The sequence below is a fragment of the Periophthalmus magnuspinnatus genome, chromosome 4 (assembly GCF_009829125.3).
Source record: "Periophthalmus magnuspinnatus isolate fPerMag1 chromosome 4, fPerMag1.2.pri, whole genome shotgun sequence".
In the NCBI taxonomy this organism is placed as follows: domain Eukaryota; kingdom Metazoa; phylum Chordata; class Actinopteri; order Gobiiformes; family Gobiidae; genus Periophthalmus; species Periophthalmus magnuspinnatus.
In genome coordinates, this window is record NC_047129.1 from 31,612,382 (window position 1) to 31,632,678 (window position 20,297).

Sequence of the window (20,297 nt, forward strand, 5' to 3'; positions counted from 1 at the left end):
AGATAGAGCGATATATTGGGCAGATATTTGGCCTGGGACGATCTTTTGTTTTGGTCCATTTCTGCCTAAAAATCCACACAAAGCTTTACCATTTACGCTTTTATTTGAAGAGAAATCTGCATTTAACACGTGACTACGGCTGTCTTAAAGGTTTGTGGTAAAACATGGCTGTGGGTGAGTTTGTATTTAAATGTAATTATTTGGGGGAAAATAATGAAAATCGGCCATGCAAATCAGCCCAAAAATATCGGCAGAGCTTATCGGCTCTGGATTTTAAACAATAGGTATCGGCATCGGCCATGAAAACCCCGCATATCTGTCGATCTCTAGTAAGGAGTTAATTGAACAGTTAGAACACAGACCACGATGAGCAGCTGGCTGGACTCGGGGCAGAAGGAGATGTGACAGGCTCCTACAGCTTTCTTGAAATCCTTATGGGCGTTCTCGTTCTGACACCTGAAGCACAGAAACACACATAGGAGCTTAGTACGGTTGTCACGATACTTCACACTTGATTTTGTAAGTAAGTATTTTACTCGGTCATTACATTCAAAATCAAACATTATTCAACTTGTATAAGGTTGTGCGTAACATCTCTATCATGACCGAAAGGGTTTAGGCTGAAGGAAAATTACCGTAAATTTCGGACTATAGAGCGCACCTGAATATAAGCCGCACCAGCTAAATTTGAAAAGAAAATCAGTTTTGTACATATATAATAGAGCCACTGCACGTAAGCTCGAATGAATGAATATAAGCCGCAGGTTTTCATATCGTAACATGAGATATTTACATAGAAAGACGGTACACGGACTCGCTTTTTTAAAAACTGTGCCTGAAAATTGGCACCGACACGCCTTCAACACGAGATGAACACACCTGCAGGTTTAGAAAATAAAGCTGTATCAACACGGGCCGTCTGCTTTTATTCCCTCTGAAAGATTTTATCGTCTTTTTACATTGACCAAGTTCGATTCATTGATGCCGAGCTTACGTGCAGTGGCTCTATTTCCTTCTTTAATGGTCAAACTTACGTGCAGTGGCTCTATTTCCTTCTTTAATGGTCAAACTTACGTGCAGTGGCTCTATTTCCTTCTTTAATGGTCAAACTTACGTGCAGTGGCTCTATTTCCTTCTTTATTTTAAAAACTGTATCATATCCATTTCTTCGTGTGTTTTCCATGATGTGCAAAATGACAGTTCAAAATCAAAACTAGTGAATTCTTCAGACCATAATCTTTCCCCACGTCTGTCTCACTTTTACGTTTACAGCTAGAGAGCGCCTCCCTGGTGGCCGTTATCCAGTAAAATTCTCTAAATAAACCGCACTGCTGTACAGGCCGAAGGGTTCAAAGCGTGAGGAAAAAGTCACGGCTTATAGTCCCAAATTTACGGTACTTGCAATGATAACGCACAAGAATTCCAAGAAAAACAGCATCCGTTCTACAACAAATGACCCAATAGGTACACAAAAGAAAAACAGTTCACATGAATCATTCCTGAGTCCTGTAATTCCTGTAAAAGTAATCGTTTATACCTCTTTTTAAATACTGTAGCTTTTGCGTGTGTAGCTTTTTAATTTATCCACACACTAACCCCTCGAACAGAACACAATGACGTTTTTTACTGGTTCTAGTCTTAATTTTTTTAAATATACCTGTTCTTCTAACATGATATTGACTCTCTCTCTGTTCGAATAACATCTGTAAACATTTAAATACTATAAACAAGGGCTGATACTTGATACCGAGGCTGTGCAATTCATCAAATTTTTGTTCAATTCAGTCATTTCTAATGGTCAGGGATCTACAGTCAATCCTCTGTCGCTAAAAGCATGTGGTTTCAGATTTTGGAAACCAAGTTTATGTCGAGAGCGGGATTTGAACCGTCAACCTTCAAACACTCTACCAACTGAGCTACTGATGTTTAAAAGTACGTCTTGTGATAATGTTCAGGAAATGAATTTTGAAAGGCTCTTTTTTTTCCCAATTGTTTCAGATAAGAACTGAATCCAAAATCAAGGTCGATCAATATGAGGGGAAAAAGACGGTGATTAAGTTTTTATCCAGTAATTTCAAGACCCCAATGATAATTAAAAACACTTACAATAGAATGTACCGTAAATGTCGGACTATAGAGCGCACCTGAATATAAGCCACACCAGTCAAATTTGAAAAGAAAATAAATTTTGTACATATATAAGCTGCACCTGAACATAAGCCGCAGGTTTTTGTGTTGTAACATGTGACATTTACACAGAAAGATGGTACACAGAAGTTTTTTTTAGTTTTAATCTAGGAACTTTTTTAATGTAGGACTTTTTGACTGTGTCTGAAAAACATCAGTTCATAATCTTTCCCCATGTCTCACTTATGCATTTACTGTTAGAGCGCCCCCCAGTGGCCATTAGGCAGTAAAAAAATCTATAAATTAGCCGCACCATTGTATAAGCCGAAGGGTTCAAAGCGCGGGAAAAAGATTAGCGGCTTATAGTCCGAAATTTACGGTAATTTTCAACACTAAACGCTAAACAGATATAGACCATGCTAAGTCTAGTCCGAAAAGGTGATTGTTTGAGAGTATTAACACCTTAAAATGTGCATATACTCTTAAAACTAGCATCAAAATTAGATTAGATTTAGGTATAAAAATGCTAGTCGTGAGTGTAGATTCCTCTAAGCATGAGAAATAGTGAAAGTACGTACGCGTGGGCCAGGTCCTGGGGCACGGGGACGGTGCACTTGTGGAAGGAGTTCTTGGTGATGTTCTTGTTTGTGTTGACCGGACGCAGGCGCTCGAAGGTCACGATCTCGTTGTAAGTGGCGTCGCAGGCGGCGTACTCGATCACGTAGAACTGAAGGGAGAGAAGACGGGAAGTTAACAAAGCAGCGGCGTTTGTTTATATTATTTAAGAAACGACTAAAAAGTATTTATCGTAAGGTTAAACTGTATTATATGTGACTTTTGTGACGCAAAAATAAGCTGGAGTGGTAGTGTGTTGTTTCTAGTACGGCTGCAGTTAACAATTACTCGACTAGTCAGCAATTATTGTTTAGATTAGTCAACTGACCACTCTACTAATGATGTTTGAGTGGAACAAACACAAACACTGTACTGCGTCTACTAACTGAGATACTAATGTGTAAAAATCTGTACTGTAATAATGTTCAGGAGCTTTGAAAGGCTTTTTCAATAGTTTCAGATAAGAACTGAATTCAGCATCAGTTGGTTGATTAATATGAGGCAAAACAAAATGTACACAACAATTTCGAGACCCCAATAACAATTAAACACACTCTCACAACAGAATATCGCTTTCAACGCAAAGTAATTGTTATGTAGTGTCTTATAACAGAGATATAGATCATTCTAAAAGTGGCATCACAGGCAGCAAAGTAAATCTAACGGGTGAATCTATTATTTCCATTGCACACTGGCCTCTACACAGAGAATATTTACAAATGCAGAGTGTTAATATCGTAAATCATAAAGTACTTCATTCTTGGTGTGTTATTTTTCAGTTTGGATAAAATAATACTGCCGGTTATACACGTAAAATGTCTGATCTATGTTTTAGCGTCTTTACAGTCCACATAATGATCATTTAAATAAATAAAATAATACAAATATTGTTTATAAACTTCAATATTACAATGACAAACCCACACATACACAGTTGCTAATTTAATTCCTAATAGAAGATGAAGTTTTTTAATTTGTTAATGTATCTGAATTATGTTATAAATTACACAAACACAACCAGATTTTAGAGCAGGATATGTCGGTTCTGGTGTTGTCATGATAATAAAAGTTAGTCACAATCATTCCAATAAATCGATAACAAATAGTTTTCTGTGTAATCTCTCAGTCCCTCGAATGCTTTGTTTAAAATACTTAAGATTAAACTAAAAACTAGACACTATTCACTTGGTCTGCGCCGTATATTAGTGCTGGTTAACTCATAAATCTATATTGCAAGGAAAGAAGGGTTTCCTGGGTTTAGTCTGTTGTTATTTTGGGTTTGACTGGTGAATTGACTTACGTTACTACTAGATTTATTATGTTTATCATCATTTCTACTCACATCTCCCTTCATCATGCGCACTTTGGCCAGCCACCATCCACAGGGCTCCTGGTCATTGGCTTTGGAGAAGATCTTAAGAAGAGAACGGTGAGAGTTTAACAAAGGAGTGTAAGAAAAAAACAAACAAACAGTGATCTACTCTTCCACCCACCTCCACCTCATCCCCCTCTCCGATCTCCTTCTTAGCATCTGCGGGCGGGGGCAACCTGACGTCACTGAAGGGCACCTGGCGTTCTGGCTGCCAACTACGTCAGACGAAAGTTAAATGTTAAAACAGATGAACAAACGCTGAAAAAATCTGAAATCAGTAATTAGCTTTTTCAACTACTTCAGTAAATGATGGAACAATATGTTTTGGGGTCGATATGTATCATGTGCACGTTTTCTTTTCCCAGAGACAGTTTCCATGTCCAGAGATCCGGTCATCGAGTCTCCGGTCATCCAGTCACCTCTGACTGACGCCCAGATCTGTACTGGACTGTTGTGGTAAAGAAGGAGCTGAGTCCAAAGGCAAAGATCTCGATTTAACGGTCAGTATATGTTCCTACTCTCACCTATGGTCCCTAGTTTAGTCCTGGTTCAGTCCTAGTTCAGTCCTGGTTTTAGTTCTGGTTCAGTCCTGGTTTTAGTCCTGGTTCAGTCCTGGTTCAGTCCTGGGTTCAGTCCTGGTTCAGTCCTGGGTTCAGTCCTGGTTCAGTCCTGGTTCAGTCCTGGTTTAGTCCTGGTTTAGTCCTGGTTTAGTCCTGGTTTAGTCCTGGTTTAGTCCTGGGTTTAGTCCTGGGTTTAGTCCTGGGTTTAGTCCTGGTTTAGTCCTAGTTTAGTCCTAGTTTTAGTCCTAATTTTAGTCCTAATTTTAGTCTTGGTTTAGTCCTGGGTTTAGTCCTAGTTTTAGTCCTGGTTTTGTCCTGGTTCAGTCCTGGTTTAGTCCTGGTTTAGTCCTGGTTTAGATCTCTGGTCCTTCCCTCTCCTATGATCATGAGCTCTGGGTAATGCCCGAAAGGACAAGATGGCGGCTACAAGTGGCTGAATTTTTTATTTAATTTTTTTCTCAGGGCGGCTGGGCGCTCCTTTAGAGATAGGGTGAGGAGCTCGGTCACACCGGAGGAGCTCGGATTAGAGCTGCTGCTCCTCCACATCGAGCGGAGCAGCAGAGGCGACTCGGGCGTCTGTCCCTGGATAACTCTCTGGGGAGGTGTCTCGGGCATGTCCCACAGGGAGAAGACCCCCAGGACACACAGGGACTAGGTCTCACGTCTGGCCTGGGAACGCCTTGGGGTCCCACCGGAGGAGCTAGAGGAAGTGTCTGGGGTGTGGACAGTCTGGGAGTCCAGGCTCAGACGGCTGCCCTTGAGACCCGGCCCCAAATAAGTGAAAAAAAAATGGATAGATGGATTTTTTTTTTTGAATAGTGGGGAAATGTCGTGTTATTTTTTTCTAATATGATTTGATTTGAGCTGCTGAAGGTTGAATGAGTTACTTGGATAATTATTGTTGGTTCTGCTATTTATTTGTCGCAGCTCTTGCCTCCTGATAATACTGTCAATTTAAAAATGGTTCGCTGGGATTATTTTGCTTTCTTATTATTGTGTCAGTTTCATAGAGTAGTTTCAGTATTACTGTTTATAGTGATATTTCTCTGGAGCGACATATTGTGCTTAAAAACGTGTTATCGTGACAGGCTTAGAAATCATTAAACAAAAATAAAACCAACTCACTTGTTCTCAAAGGCAATGGTGAGAGAGTCATCGTGGATATCTTTGACAAAGCCCTGAAGAAGACAGAAAAAAACGCAGGATTAGGAACGTCATGTGAGATTAAGAGAAGAGAATGAAGTGTTCACATTTGCACTGAGATCACATCAAAACTGATTTCAGGTTTACCACTTCTTGTCTCCATGGAAATGTTGTTTCTGTGCCCGGATTGTTCCGCAATATGGCATTAAATGTGTTTATCGCCGTGAAGACATAAAGTTACAGGTCAGATCTGTGGAGAAATGACCCCCCGCTCAGAGTAAAAATCCATGTTTATCGTTGCATTTTTGAGCAATAATAACACAATTAACTGAATAAATGCAAATGAAACATGTTTATAGCCATACTGTGGAACTTTCTAGGCACGGCAGTAACATATCCATGGCGACGAGAGACCTCCCAGCAGGAAAGTTACATAGTGCATCTTTAAAGAGCATTATTCGTCACATAATATAAAGCGTTTTTCTGTGCTAAAACATGCGGTTTGATGACGTTTTAATAGCTGATGTGCCTCGGAATCTTTACACATCTGGAAAAATGTGGAAAAACACTGACTCACTGTTTTATTTGTATTCACCGTTTATGCTTTTGGAAAGGATTTTATAAATAAACACTGACTAGACATTTTTGAATCAGAGAAACGGTAAGCGCACTAATTAAAATACCAAAAGTAATACTGTCAGTGTCATTAATCTTAAACAGTAAACGCTCACAGGTTTATTTAGCGCTTTTCCACCTTCACAGCTCAAAGCGCATGGAAGAAACCACTCACCCATTCACAAACGCATTAATACAGCTTTATACGAAGACACTGGGGTGAGGTGGATTAAGTGTCTTGCCAAGGACACAACGACAGCATTCATCTGTGGGAGCTGGGATCGCACCGCCGACCTGTGGATCAGCGGACAAACTCTCTACCAACTGACCTACTGTCATCCCCTAATATCTTTTTATAGAATTATTTATTAAAACCAATATTTATCTGTTCAAATAACACAATATAGAGTCAAATCTAAATTTCAAATGATTATTTTTATCATCACTCGGCTCTACTTCTCATGACAGAAGCGTTTAGAAAATCCAATATTACAAACTCGCACATTCACAGCTGCAAAAAGCTGTTAATTTAATCCCTTCTTTTAAGATGATTTATGCTTTAAAAGGCCCGTGTTACGCCATTTTCTGATCTATGTTTTAATGTTGTTTCCTCGTCACAAACAGACCTGGAGTTGTGTTTTTTTTTGTTTCATTCACACATGTTTAACGCTGCATATTTAGGCTGAGCTCTTCTCTCAAACTGAAAACACCCTGTTCCACCTCGTGATGTCATCATGTGGCGATACAGGAAGTGCTCCGCTGTGTTTTTAAACTCCACACACCTTCATTTCTAGAATCATTTGGATCATTTCAGCTCGTGGAATTAACAAACTCCGCTGAACTAAAGGTAAAATGCAGCTGTTGACTTGAAAACTACCACTTCATGACATCACAAGGTGGAACAGAGCGTTTTGGCGATCTAGACAGACTAATAAAGTGTTACTCAAACATGTGTGAATGAAACAAAAAACAACTCCAGGTCTGTTTTTGAGGCAGTAACAGCATTATAACACGACTTAAAGCTCACGAAAGTCAATTTTGCGTAATTTAGGACCTTCAATAAAAACATCTGTCCTCTGATCAAACATCCTTTTATTGGCAAACACAGAACCACATCTGACTCAGACTTATAAAAGAAGCAAGTCATATAGTAATAACGCCTTGTACTCATATAGCACATTCATATTAGACAGCTGTCCTGTTCATTCTGGTGTTAAAAGTTGTATAGATGTAATAAAAACGTCACTATTTATTTACTACAGGCGGCGTCATCCAATCACGTCACGTTTTTCCGCATCATTTGGAAACGCATAAAGCAGCTGAGATGTTTAGTGTGTTATAATGTACATGTCCTTACAGTGATAGTAAAGTGTCATCCAAGTACTCGTAAACAATGTTAAATAAAGCACGAGGGGAGGGTGGTAGCTGCGGCACAACTGGCTGAGAAAATACCATCTATTCTGAGAAATGAAAGGGGGAGGGGGGCAGTAGTAGTGAGGGCTGATTGAGAGGCCAGGGTTGCCAAGTAAGTACACAATTTACAGCATCGTTGAGCTTGTAAACAAATACAGGTTTCTATATCAAGCTGCCATTTTGTGAGGATTGATGGCCATGTCTGGTAAAATGATTCTTTCTCTAGATATTTGGCAGAATAACATGACATAAGTAACATGACCATTATTTAGGCCTGTCATGATAATTACTATATCGACTTATTGTTCAATATATAAAAGTTGGAACTATATTTTTTAGGGTCAGTATTTATCATGGGGACTTTTTCATTGTAGTACAGGGGAATTTGTGGTTATTTTTCTGTACTAAGATGAGATCTGAGCTGTAGAACTTCCATGACTCATTATAGACACAAACTCACTTCCATTCTGTTATAATTTTTTTTTGTAGCTCAAATATTTTAATAATATTGTACATTTGGGGGATAATTCTGCTTTATGGTTTGGTTTCAATATTATCGTTCAATATTATCATACCATACTACCGTTATTACATAAAAAGCTCAGAGTTAAAAACAAGTTGATGCAATAAAACACGATCAAAACAGAACAAAACGGTCTCCTTTTTGTGTACGCTCACACTTACACACTAATGTACTTTCACACTTAGACACTAAGGTTTAGGCTTGTCAAAACTATAAAAAAATCAAGTACTAATCCATTCTAAAACTAGTGTCTAAACTCGTCTAAACTACTCATTTGAGCAAGTATGCAGGGTGTCCAAACTATGGCCCAGGGGTTTTCCAGGGGCCAAATGTGGCCTTCAGAGCAATGAAACACTGATCCTTCTGCTGAACTGGTCCAACCGATCATAGGCAGAACTTTTTTACAGCAAAAGTAAGTATTTCTACCACTATAACCTCAACAACATCACACTGAACTGTGATACAGACCTAAAATGCATGTCTGTGTAACCCCTTAGGCGTCCAGGTCTGATCCAGAGTAAAAGAAACATTTAAATCTGTAACTGGACAAAAAGTAAAAGTTGTTGGGGTTTAGTTTGTCCAGTTGACAGATTTTAATTTTTCTCTTACTGCCTAAAAGTCATGTTTGTACATCCCTAAATAAAGATTGTGTTTCATTATCAAAAAAAGATAAACAGGTACTAATAGAAACTACTATTTAAACTAGTATAGATACTTAAAAATCAAGTAGTTTGAGAATTGTCTTCATCTGATTCATGATTCGTTTAAGACCACATGGTAATATTTAAAAAGTACTATTATTTTGTGTCTAAATTGTGACAAAAACTAGGATTAAAAAGCAGAACTAAACCCGGACTAGACTTAACCGGGACAATACCAGGACTTAACTAGGAGTAAACCTGAGCTAAATCAGGACTAGCGCAGTATCAAACCAGTCGAGCCTGTCTGCGTCTTTCTCTCGTGAGCTCTGGCAACCCTGCTTTGGGGCAACAGCGGGTTCAAAAATAGCCTATAAGTCTACAGTATCAGTCTGACATGCCAACTGGACCAGAGTGACACCAACAGCCGGGCCACAAACGCGTCCTGCGGCTCAAATAACTCGCCCATGATCACATATCAAATAATAGAACTCCAAACAGTTAATGAACTCTTAGTGAAAGCACTGATTTCAAACTATGACGTCCAGACAATGTAAAAGTACTCCAAAACAAAAACTGAAATTGAAATAGTAAAATATTAATTAGTAATGATTAAAAATTGTCATTAAATTCTGTTTTCAGTGGCTTTACATCAACCAAATACATGTTATTGTTTTACTGAACTGGCAACAATCCATATCCACGTTTATGTTTTCCATTTAGATACAATTTGTATTATTTTTTTTATTTGTTTATTTAGTTTTTTAACAATTACCTAAGTGGACTTTTAGTTTTAGTTTGGTAATATTGTGTTATATCATAAAGTTGACCACATGTAGCTATGTAAATGTTTACTTCTAACAGATCAGAGAGCTGGATAAAATAAATACGTTAGTAGCTATTAAAACTAACCTTAATTTATCAGGTTTTACAGTGTTTTTACAACGCCCTGATCTGGGTTTGATAAAAGAGACATGTTGCAAAACTGTGAATGAAACTTATTGACGTCAACTAGCACGTAGGCTAACGGATACAACGTGAAATCGTGACTTTTACGACAAATAAAGGCTCTGATCGCATGAAATAGTAAAGTTGTAAGTAAAATAGACATGTGTCGTGCGTACTGGGTGGGAAAAAGTTCACGAGGAGAGCCTGAAAGTCGGGAAAGACCTGAGAGCAAGGTTAGCACACAAGCTAACCCCGGCTAGCCTCAGCACTCCAAGCTAACAGCAAACAGCCAAAACGACACGCAGACACGCAGATAGCTTCTCCCGTGATCCCCGGTGTGTAGATCCGGCCTTGTGTGTGATTGTCGCGGTTGTTGCGGTGTAAATAAGCCGTTTTTACCTTGTAATAAGCGCCGTTGGAGCCACGGACCTCCACCGCCAGTTCTTCCATATTGGACACGCAAAGGATCTCGGGACGACAGGTGCGTCTTCAGACAGGCTCAAGTTTGGAAAAAGAAACACGGTGACTTCACAGTTTGCCATGAGCGCTCGAAATACATGTGATTTTCCCAGAAGAGCGATTTAAAGTGGTTAAATGAGCGTGTGTTCGCGGTAGAAGCTTAGTTTTAAAGGTGGTTTTACGACAGTCCGCGCTGTAAACCGGCAGGCTCACTGGAAGCAGGTTGCCATGGAGATTATCCAGGATGGTGTTACCAGGGTTACGAGCATCCAGCTGTGTTTGTTTTGGCGTCCGGCTGTTCATTCCTGTGGACTTAAAATGTGAACTTTTTTACAATATTATTTAATTATATGATTATTAACATTAACAATAGTGATTTTATAGCAGCAGAGGAGGAGCCTATGCAAATTCTGAAATAATAGTTTGCATAATTAGGCTGTGCAAAAATGTATATCTTGATAATTTATTTTTTATTTTTTATTAATGTATATTTTTTTTTATTTTTTTTTTATTTTTTTTTTGAATAGTCTATCCAAATGATACAATTCAGATGTTTTATTTATTTATTTATTTATTTTTATTTATTTATTTAAATTTTAAACATGTCACGACCCCTCCCACCACCACACCTCCCCTACAGGTGGGCACCAGGCAAGTACAAGAACAGGACACAACTGTTACATACAAAAAATACATTAAGATTAACACATTCTTATACATTCATGCATCCTCACACACACGCACACGCACGTTCATACAAGTAAGTACAAACCATCCATACATTTTCTTCCTCTTATCCGGGGCTGGGTCGCAGGGGTCTGTGCAAATTCTGAAATAATAGTTTGCATAGTTAAGCTGTGCAATAGGTTAGACAAAAATGTATATCTTAATTTTTTTATTTTACTTTATTTTTCTTTTTTTTTTTTTTTTAAATAGCCTATCCAAATGATTGACAATTCAGATTTTTTTCCAGTTCAGTTCAGTTTTTATTTTCTTTTATTTTAATTTTTTTAATTCATATTTTTTTTACTATATTTTAACATATCACAACCTCTCCCACCATCCCAACATCCACTATAGTTGGCACCAGGTGAGCACAGGAACAGAACTAAACTGTTACATACACAAATACATTAAGATTAACACATTCTTATACATTCATACATCCTCACACACACACACACACACGCACACGCACAACCATACACCCCTTATCCGGGGCTGGGTCGTGCGTGCAGCAGTCTAAGCAGGGACTCCCAGACTTCCCTCACCCCAGACACGTCCTCCAGCTCCTCCCAAGGCAGAGGAGTAGAGGAGCAAGAACAAACCAATACACAATATGAAAGATAACCATAGTAAAATAAACAAAAATAGATTAATACATAAATAAACAACATATTTCCATCTTTGTCATCACTAATACAGTTGTTGTTGTATTGATGTTAAGCCACGCTCCAGGTCCAGACATTATTTATGCACTTTACTTCCATTATAAAACAATTCAGATGTTATTATGGCAATCCATCAGAAATATGCACACGACGCTTTCCGTGCACCTTTTAAATGTTGTGGTTGAGGTTCAAGAACATTGTCAAGATATAAAGACGGACTGTAAACCCCAAAGATCCAGAAACATCTCTAAGAAGAACACATTTCAAGTGTCTGTTCAGTTCATGTATGTTCAGCTTATACTTTTCATTTTAATTATGTTGTTTACAATATGTAGTCACCTGATTTCATCCTGTTCTGAAGGACTTTGAGAATGTTTTTCACAACAAAAATATAATAACCTGGTTCGGTTTGAGTTGCTTAGATGCCGCAGTCGTCATGAAACTTTACATCTGTGACATTTCCTCAAAAAGATGAAGATCATATCGTGTGTGGCTCAGATGTCGTGACTGATTACTCTCGTTGTAAAGGCATTTTCATTCACATTTTCAGCTGAAACGGCTCTGACGGGAACTGGAATTTGTAATTTAATGCTTTTAAGAACATACACCTCATAGAATAACATATAGGCAAGTCTAATAACACACATTTTGTATGAATATTAACATTAAACTGCAATAAAAACACTGCTAACATTTGGAAAGAAAGCTGTAACGCATCTGATTTTAATGACGACTTACAGCAGCTGTGACGAGAAAGTGAAGGCTTTTACGCTGTAGCTGAGTGTATTTTTAAGATCACAGGCAAGTTTCCATTTTTGTATATTGGTTTCAGTTGTTCTGGCCGATTTGCATTGTCTTAAAATCTCAGTGTTTTCATAAATACAAACTAATGCTGTAAGTTTACTATTAGTGTTTGTAGCAATAACACAACATTAGCCTGAATAAATCCTTTTTCAATAGACAAAAGAGTTGTACATTTACCCATGACATGTTCCACTTTTTCTCAGATGGAGTCAGAGAAAGGCAGGTCTTTTTTTTCCCGAACAGCCAGTGCGACCCCTAGTGGCCAAAGATTCACCTTCACACAGCACTGTAAAAGATGACAGAAACCAGACTGATGTGCAGCACTTTTTTATTATTATTATAAACTCATCAAACTCTCTAAATTCTGTATTATCATTCTGGATTTTTGTGTGTTTTTTTTTTATATGAAAGTAAACTGACAAATCACAGATGAGACATTTTATTTTTGTTTTGCTTGGCTATGACGTATGTGCAGATTTAATTCCTTTTTTTTTTTTTTTTTTTTTTAAACAATGAAACAATCGCATGTGGAGGCCAGTTATGACTATTTTGTTTTTATTTATTTATTTATTTTTTTTATTTATGCATGCCCTTATTTGTATTTATAACAGAAACATTTCTACTTTTTAAAAATTGTTATTATTTAGTGTTTTATGTTGCACTTTATCACCGAGTTTTGTTCAATAAAAGTCTTCTGATTCTTCTTATTTTTCGGATTAAAGCATTGAAAATTACAAGTGCATTCAGTAATAAAGTGCTCATTTAAGACTGAGCAGCAAGCCATAATATACACCTAAAATATCTGTTTATAAAAAGCAAAGTTATTTATATTGGTGAGTATTTTCCTGTGTAAAAGTGTACCAAATAGACCCTCACTTTTACTCATGCCTGCAGCTGCCTCGAGTACAGCAAGTTGAGCTAAGTGCTAGTCTGTGTAATATTCTGCATGGTCTAAAGACATTATAGTGTCCTCCCTGTCTGCTGATAGACTGTCCTCCAAACCAGTTTACCAATTCCATTATGCTAAGCCCGTGACTGCTAAGGAAACGATCAACGATATACTGAAACACATAATCTCCCCGCTCCACCGGTACTGCGACGTGACAGCCAAATTTCATTCATCCTATCCAATTTCTGCCTTATTTAAGAGGAGAAAATTACTGGCGCGGGTAATCAGATATGTAGCTGTGTGTGCGTGAGTTAAGCTCAGAGCCAACGGAGCACGAGTGTGGCCCAGGCACAAGCGCCAAAGAGACGACACACATGTTAAAGTGGGAAAGTGCATATGACACAAGACTCATGTCACTAGAACAGGTACAGGCATTTTATTTAAGAATTTACTGAAAATACTGCCTTGTTTTTTTATTATTTCTGATGGAGTTTATCTGTTTACTTCCTGGTTGGACATGAGCAGATATCACATACATGGAGATAATGTGCAGCAATATTAATTTTACTAAAACACGGTTAGTCATTTTAATTAAGAATTTACTGAAAATATTGCCTAGTTTTTGGGGAATTTTTTTTGTTTTTGTTTAATGAGGTTTACTTATTTACTTCCTGGTTGGGCATGAGCAGATATCACATATACCTCGAGATAATGTGTAACAATATTAATTTTACTAAAACACGGTTAGAATTATTTTAATTAAGAATTTACTGAAAAGATTGCCTATTTTTTTCTTTTTTTTTTTTCTTTCTTTCTTTTTTTTTGATGAAGTTTATCTGTTTACTTCCTGGTTGGACACCGGCAGCAGATATCATATACATAGAGGTAATGTGTCACAATGTTAATTTTACTAAAACATGGTTAGAATAATTTTTATTTAAAAATAATTTACTGAATATTGCCTATTTATTATTATTATTATTATTATTATTATTATTATTATTATTATTATTATTATTATTATTATTATTATTATTATTATTTAAGTTTACTTATTTACTTCCTGTTTTTTTATTTTATTTTATTTTATTTTTATTTATTATTATTATTATTATTATTATTATTATTATTATTATTTAAGTTTACTTATTTACTTCCTGTTTTTTTTATTTTATTTTAATTTATTTATTTTTATTTTTTTATTAAGTTTATTTATTTACTTCCTGGTTGGACATGAGCAGCAGATATCACAGACATAGAGGTAATGCTGCAACTGTTACCTAGCAACCGTCATAAACAAATAATAAATAAAGGCCAAACCTATGTCAAAATTACACGATGGTCGATTAGATTCAAACAAATAAATGGTAAAGGTGCGTAACAAATTAGATTAAATTAACGTCACCTGAATGTTTCCACAAAAATACAAAGTTAAAACCGTACTCCGGAACATTCTGCATGGAGATAGATTTGTTTTATGCTACACTGTGGAAAATTATAGCCAAAGGAACAGCATTTCCATGGAAACAAGCAAGAGGAGGCCAAATAAGAGTGAGGTTTGTGGAGATGCAAGTCCGCTCAGTGTCAGGACAATATGTTTTTCAATGCAAGAAACAAAACCAAAATGAAAAAAATAACAATACAGAAGAAAACAGATGTACAAGCTGTTGTTATATCAAAAAAGTTGCACACTGTGGCTTTAAATGACTGTTAAAACTATCAGAAAAAGCATCTTACTTGTGCGTAACTTAATTTTCTCCAATAATGACATAAACTTTCCATAAACTTTCTGTCACTTGACTCATAAAACTACGATTAAATGTTAAAAGCGCAGGTACGATCCCCCCAAAACTGAGTAATAATAATTATAAAACCATAAAAACCTGTCATATACATTTTAACTTGCAGCGAAGCGTCTGGGAGCCCCGCACGGCCTCCATCCAAGGATCTTTCACCCCGTCGGCCTTGGTGGAGTCGGAGCAGACACAGCGATGATGCCGGTGTAAAAGACGGCGGCGCTCGAGAGGCGACGAGAGCTCGACACAAACAAATATCCAAGGTCTGTGTTTGTGCAGCAGAGAGAGAGACAGGGGCCCGTTCGAGCACGTCTCCGCCGCTTTCAAGGTCCCACAGCCTGCAGCGGAAAACAATATGAAACTATTATTTATATGAATGTAATGCTACCATTTCGAGTTTTCCTGTGGTGCTGTTTTATTATGGTAAAAACATAAGACACAATAGCGTTAACTTTCTAAAATAATCGTCTTTATCGTTTTAAAATATAAAAATGTGTTGTATTTAACTATGAATTATGGGATTTTTCTCGTCAGGGGTCTGTACTCGTCTCCATGATGTTAATCCTTCACCTAGAATGTTCCACGGTATGGCGTTAAACTTATATCTTGCATTTAATCCAAAATGTGTGCATGCATTCTACCATGACAGTGCTTGCCCCTCTGCAGATCTGACCTGTAACTTGTCCTAATAGCTGCACTATCAGGTTTTCACTATGGAGAGAAACACATTTAATGCAATACTGTTGAACATTACAGGCAAAGCAATAACACTGCCATGGAAACAAACAGGTCTCTGAGGTTAAATTTATCTCTAGAGCCTTGCAGGGGTCAGATCTGTGGAGTGGCAAGCCCAATCACAGAAAGAATGCATGTTTTTCAAGGTGTTTTTTGAGTGCTTAAGCTAGTGCTATACTGTGGTACATTACAGGCAAAGCAATAACATCGCCATGGAAACAAGCAGGTCTCAGAGGTTAAACTTATCTATCTCCATGAGGACAAACTGAGGTCAGATCTGTGGAGAGGCAAGCCCAATCACAGTAAGAATGCATGTTTTTTTTTTAGGTATTTTCAAGAACTTATACTTGATTTAAGCTAGTGCTATACTGTGGAAAATTGCAGGCAAAGCAATAGCATCTCCATGGAAACAAGCAGGTGTCAGAGGTTAAACGTATCTATGGAGACAAGCAGGGGTCAGATCTGTGGAGAGGCAAGTCCAATCAGAGTAAAAATGCACATGTTTTCTAAATATATTTGAGAATTTAAGATAGTGAAATACTGTGGAACATTACAGGGAAAGTGATAACATCTCCATGGAAACAAAGAGGTCTCAGAGGTTAAACTTATCTATATCCATGGAGACAAGAAGGGGTCAGATCTGTGAAGAGGCAAGCCCAATCACAGTAAGAATGCACGTTTTTCAAGGTGTTTTTTGAACGCTTATGATGCAAACTGTGGAACATTACAGGCAAAGCAATAACATCTCCATGGAAACAAGCAGGTGTCAGAGGTTAAACTAATCTATCTTCATGAGGACAAACAGAGGTCAGATCTGTGGAGAGGCAAGCCCAGTAACAGTAAAAAAAAAAAAAAAAAAAAAAAGCAATAACTTATGTATAGAGACAAGCAGGTGGCAGACCCTACACCAGAAAAGTTACACAGTGCACCTTTAACTGTAAGGGTTAAACAACTTTAAAACATAAATCTATAGCGATCTGCTTATTTAAAACCTTCATAGTTTCTCCATCCCATGTAATTAATTTGCGCGGTTTGCATTTAATGACGAATAAATAACTTAATCTATTCGTCTCTATAGTTACAGGGACATGATCTACGGACATTTCCACAAATATGCACAGGCTTTAGTTTTAACCTGCACGCGTTTCTTTGTTAAGTGTTGCGATGCGCCGTCTATTTTAGCACGTACTGTACGCAAACAAAGCCCAGTGATCTGTGAAATCCATTTCACATTCAGGCGCTGTCAAACCTTGAAACCACAATCGTCCAAATGAGACGCGGTGGCTGCATTCCAGTCCTGTCCTTAAACGGTATGTGCTAATGCTGTTGACTGTAATGAGAAATAATCAGTTTGATTTGTGAGAAAAATATGCAAAAGTTTGTCGGTATGAAAGTCAGCGCTGTAGTTTTGCTTTAAGAAGTATTTGGAGTAGGAGGATGTAATGACTTTTAAATCTTAGCAAAAGTAGATCAGACCTATACCAAAAAATAAATAAAAAATCAACTTTTCAGAGCTTTTATAGTTGTTTCCCATCAACATTTACTCACCTGAAGTTGTGTTTAGTGATTTGTCCATGTTGAATCGCTTATTTTCAAGACGCCATATTACCAAACAACTCCTGTTTTCACCTCCAATCAATCAATCAAACTTTATTTCTATAGCACCTTCCAACAACCAAAGCTGCCCAAAGTGCTGCACAACATTAAAAACACGATTAAAAACAATAAACATCACACAAATCAACAGAGCACATTACACCAGTAAAATGAAGAAAGACTCGCAGGACTAAGTGTTAAAAGCCGTTCTAAATAACCAGGACCGGGTGCAAACCTCCACTGATACACGCCCACTACTCTGCACGTAATTCGTTGTCCAATTTTATTTTCTTCATCGGTGAAACACGTAGGGTTTGGCAGCATTGCGTAGTCATTTTGGTCCGACATGGAAAAAAAAAAAATCAGCCGCTCGCTATTGTAATCTGTAACTATCCATCTGAGGTGCTGACTCGATGTTGCGACGATGTTTACGGCGACGTCAGCTCCCGTTAGACGCCCGATTCCGTTGTCTAATGAAGAAGTCGTCAGCGGATCTGTTTCTTTTTTAAGTCGTTTTAGATGAATATTATGACACACTGATCCGCAGGTGTCGTAGATCATAACTATAGAGCAGACGCAAGCACTAAACGTCTTCATTAACGAGTGTTTTTTAGATTGTAAATGTGATCCCAGACGGGGCAAGAGCCAGATTTCATTGTATTTTACCATGAAATATTCAAAAGGTGAATAAAAAAATTTGGAATCTGATCATCTCCTTTATCGACTAGACCACATGTGTCAAACTCAAGGCCAAATGCGGCCCGCCACGTCATTTTATGTGGCCCGTGAGAAGGTAAATTAAGGCTTGACTGTCATTTTAAAATAAGTCTGTGCTGCTTTAATGTGTGTATTGACAATAAACTAATGAGACTTTCCCAACAAGTGACACTGAGAAATATTTGCAAATAATCATCCCAAATTGTTGGGATTGTCAGGAAGAGGAAAATTGTGGGCGTGGAAGGCAGTTTCAAGAAAGACGCTAAAGGTGAATACAAGTTTGTGCTTTAAGGAGAAAATCTGTATGTTTTTTGTGTTATGAGGCGCGGTCGGTCCAATCTACATCGACATTTTGACACCAGACACGGAGCTAAGTATGAAAAAGTGAGTCTGCAAGAAAAACAACAAATTGTCCAATAATTAAAAGGCTAAAAAAGTCTGTTTTTGAAGCAGAGCTGAAGGTTCTGACCAGATACACACTTTTAAAAATGTCACTTTATCAGGAAATACACAGTTACACAGAGTCACACAGACACGTAATATTTGCAACTTGAATAAGTAATAAACACAGAAACAGATATTTAACAAGTTTAAAAGTATTTACATTTATTTTACATGACATTTGTTTACATTTAGTGACATTTATCCTGCCGCACAGTCACATCTGGCCCTTGATGGCGGCCATTTTGTTAATGTGGCCCTCGGTGAAAATGAGTTTGACGCCTCTGGACTAGACCAAATAACTCACTGTGTTACAACAAAATCTGCATTTAACATTATTACTTTAAGCTGCCCTCCATCTACGTTAAATATTACTCATCTATAGAATGTTGTGTTGTTCTCTGAAACCCAGAAATAATAGTAATAACGCACTGGATTTATATAACACCAAAAGTGCTTTGCTTTACATTATTCGTTCACTTTACGCTCAGCAGTTGTAAGCCAATATTGTAGTTACGCCTGCCCTGGGACAGACTCCAAGATACAAGGCTGCCAATCTGTGCCATGTGCCTCTCACATACACTGTCGACTATGAATGTGGGTGAAGTGTCTTGCCCATTGACACAATAACAATGTGAACTAGAGCAGAGGCGTCAAACTCATTTTCACCGAGATGTGACTGTGCGCAGGATAAATGTCACTAAATGTAAACAAATGTCATGTAAATTAAATGTAAATACTTTTAATCTTGTTAAATAACTGTTTCTGTGTTTATTACTTATTCAAGTTGCAAATATTACGTGTCTGTGTGACTCCGTGTAACTGTGTATTTCCTGATAAAGTGACATTTTTAAAAGTGTGTATCTGGTCAGAACCTTCAGCTCTGCTTCAAAAACAGACTTTTTTAGACTTTTAATTATTGGACAATTTGTTGTTTTTCTTGCAGACTCACTTTTTCATACTTAGCTCCGTGTTTGGTGTCAAAATGTCGACGTAGATTGTACCGACCGCGCCTCATAACACAAAAAACATACAGATTTTCTCCTTAAAGCACAAACTTGTATTCACCTTTAGCACCTTTCTTGAAACTTCCTTCCACGCCGACAATTTTCCTCTTCCTGAACAATTCGGGATGATTATTTGCAAATATTTCTCAGTGTCTCGTTAAATTATTGTCAATACACACATTAAAGCAGCACAGACTTATTTTAAAATGAGAGTCAAGCCTTAATTTACCTTCTCACGGGCCACATAAAATGACGTGGCGGGCCGCATTTGGCCCCCGGGCCTTGAGTTTGACACATGTGAACTAGAGCCACTCCTGTCTATTTATTTAATTATGATGTATCTATTTGGTATTAACATTCTAGCATTAGTCAATATGAAATGTATTGACCACTCCTTCCCCATAAATACTTCAACTATTACTACAACTATACTACATCTACAAAAGTGCGTTTTTATTATTTTAGTGGTATTACCGTCTATATAGTACCGAGACTTTAGAACTGAACT

The 20,297-nt window shown here is 37.5% G+C and overlaps 1 protein-coding gene and 1 long non-coding RNA gene across 3 annotated transcripts in view; both read right to left on the reverse strand.

Moving 5' to 3' along the window:
• The window catches only part of fxr1 (FMR1 autosomal homolog 1), a 36,678-nt gene extending 26,173 nt beyond the window's left edge, over positions 1-10,505 (reverse strand). Inside the window, exons 1-6 of one of the 2 annotated variants that reach the window (XM_033965767.2) lie at positions 10,354-10,505; positions 5,800-5,852; positions 4,236-4,329; positions 4,085-4,156; positions 2,706-2,854; positions 363-456 (exon numbers count right to left, since the gene is read on the reverse strand). In XM_033965767.2, coding sequence (XP_033821658.1) covers positions 363-456; positions 2,706-2,854; positions 4,085-4,156; positions 4,236-4,329; positions 5,800-5,852; positions 10,354-10,404 — 513 coding nt within the window. In that variant the 5' untranslated portion in view covers positions 10,405-10,505. The remainder of the gene's footprint in view (positions 1-362; positions 457-2,705; positions 2,855-4,084; positions 4,157-4,235; positions 4,330-5,799; positions 5,853-10,353) is intronic. The other variant, XM_033965769.2, reaches the window with a different exon arrangement.
• The window catches only part of LOC129456214 (uncharacterized), a 508,652-nt gene that overhangs the window by 423,403 nt on the left and 64,952 nt on the right, over positions 1-20,297 (reverse strand). The window lies entirely within an intron of this gene.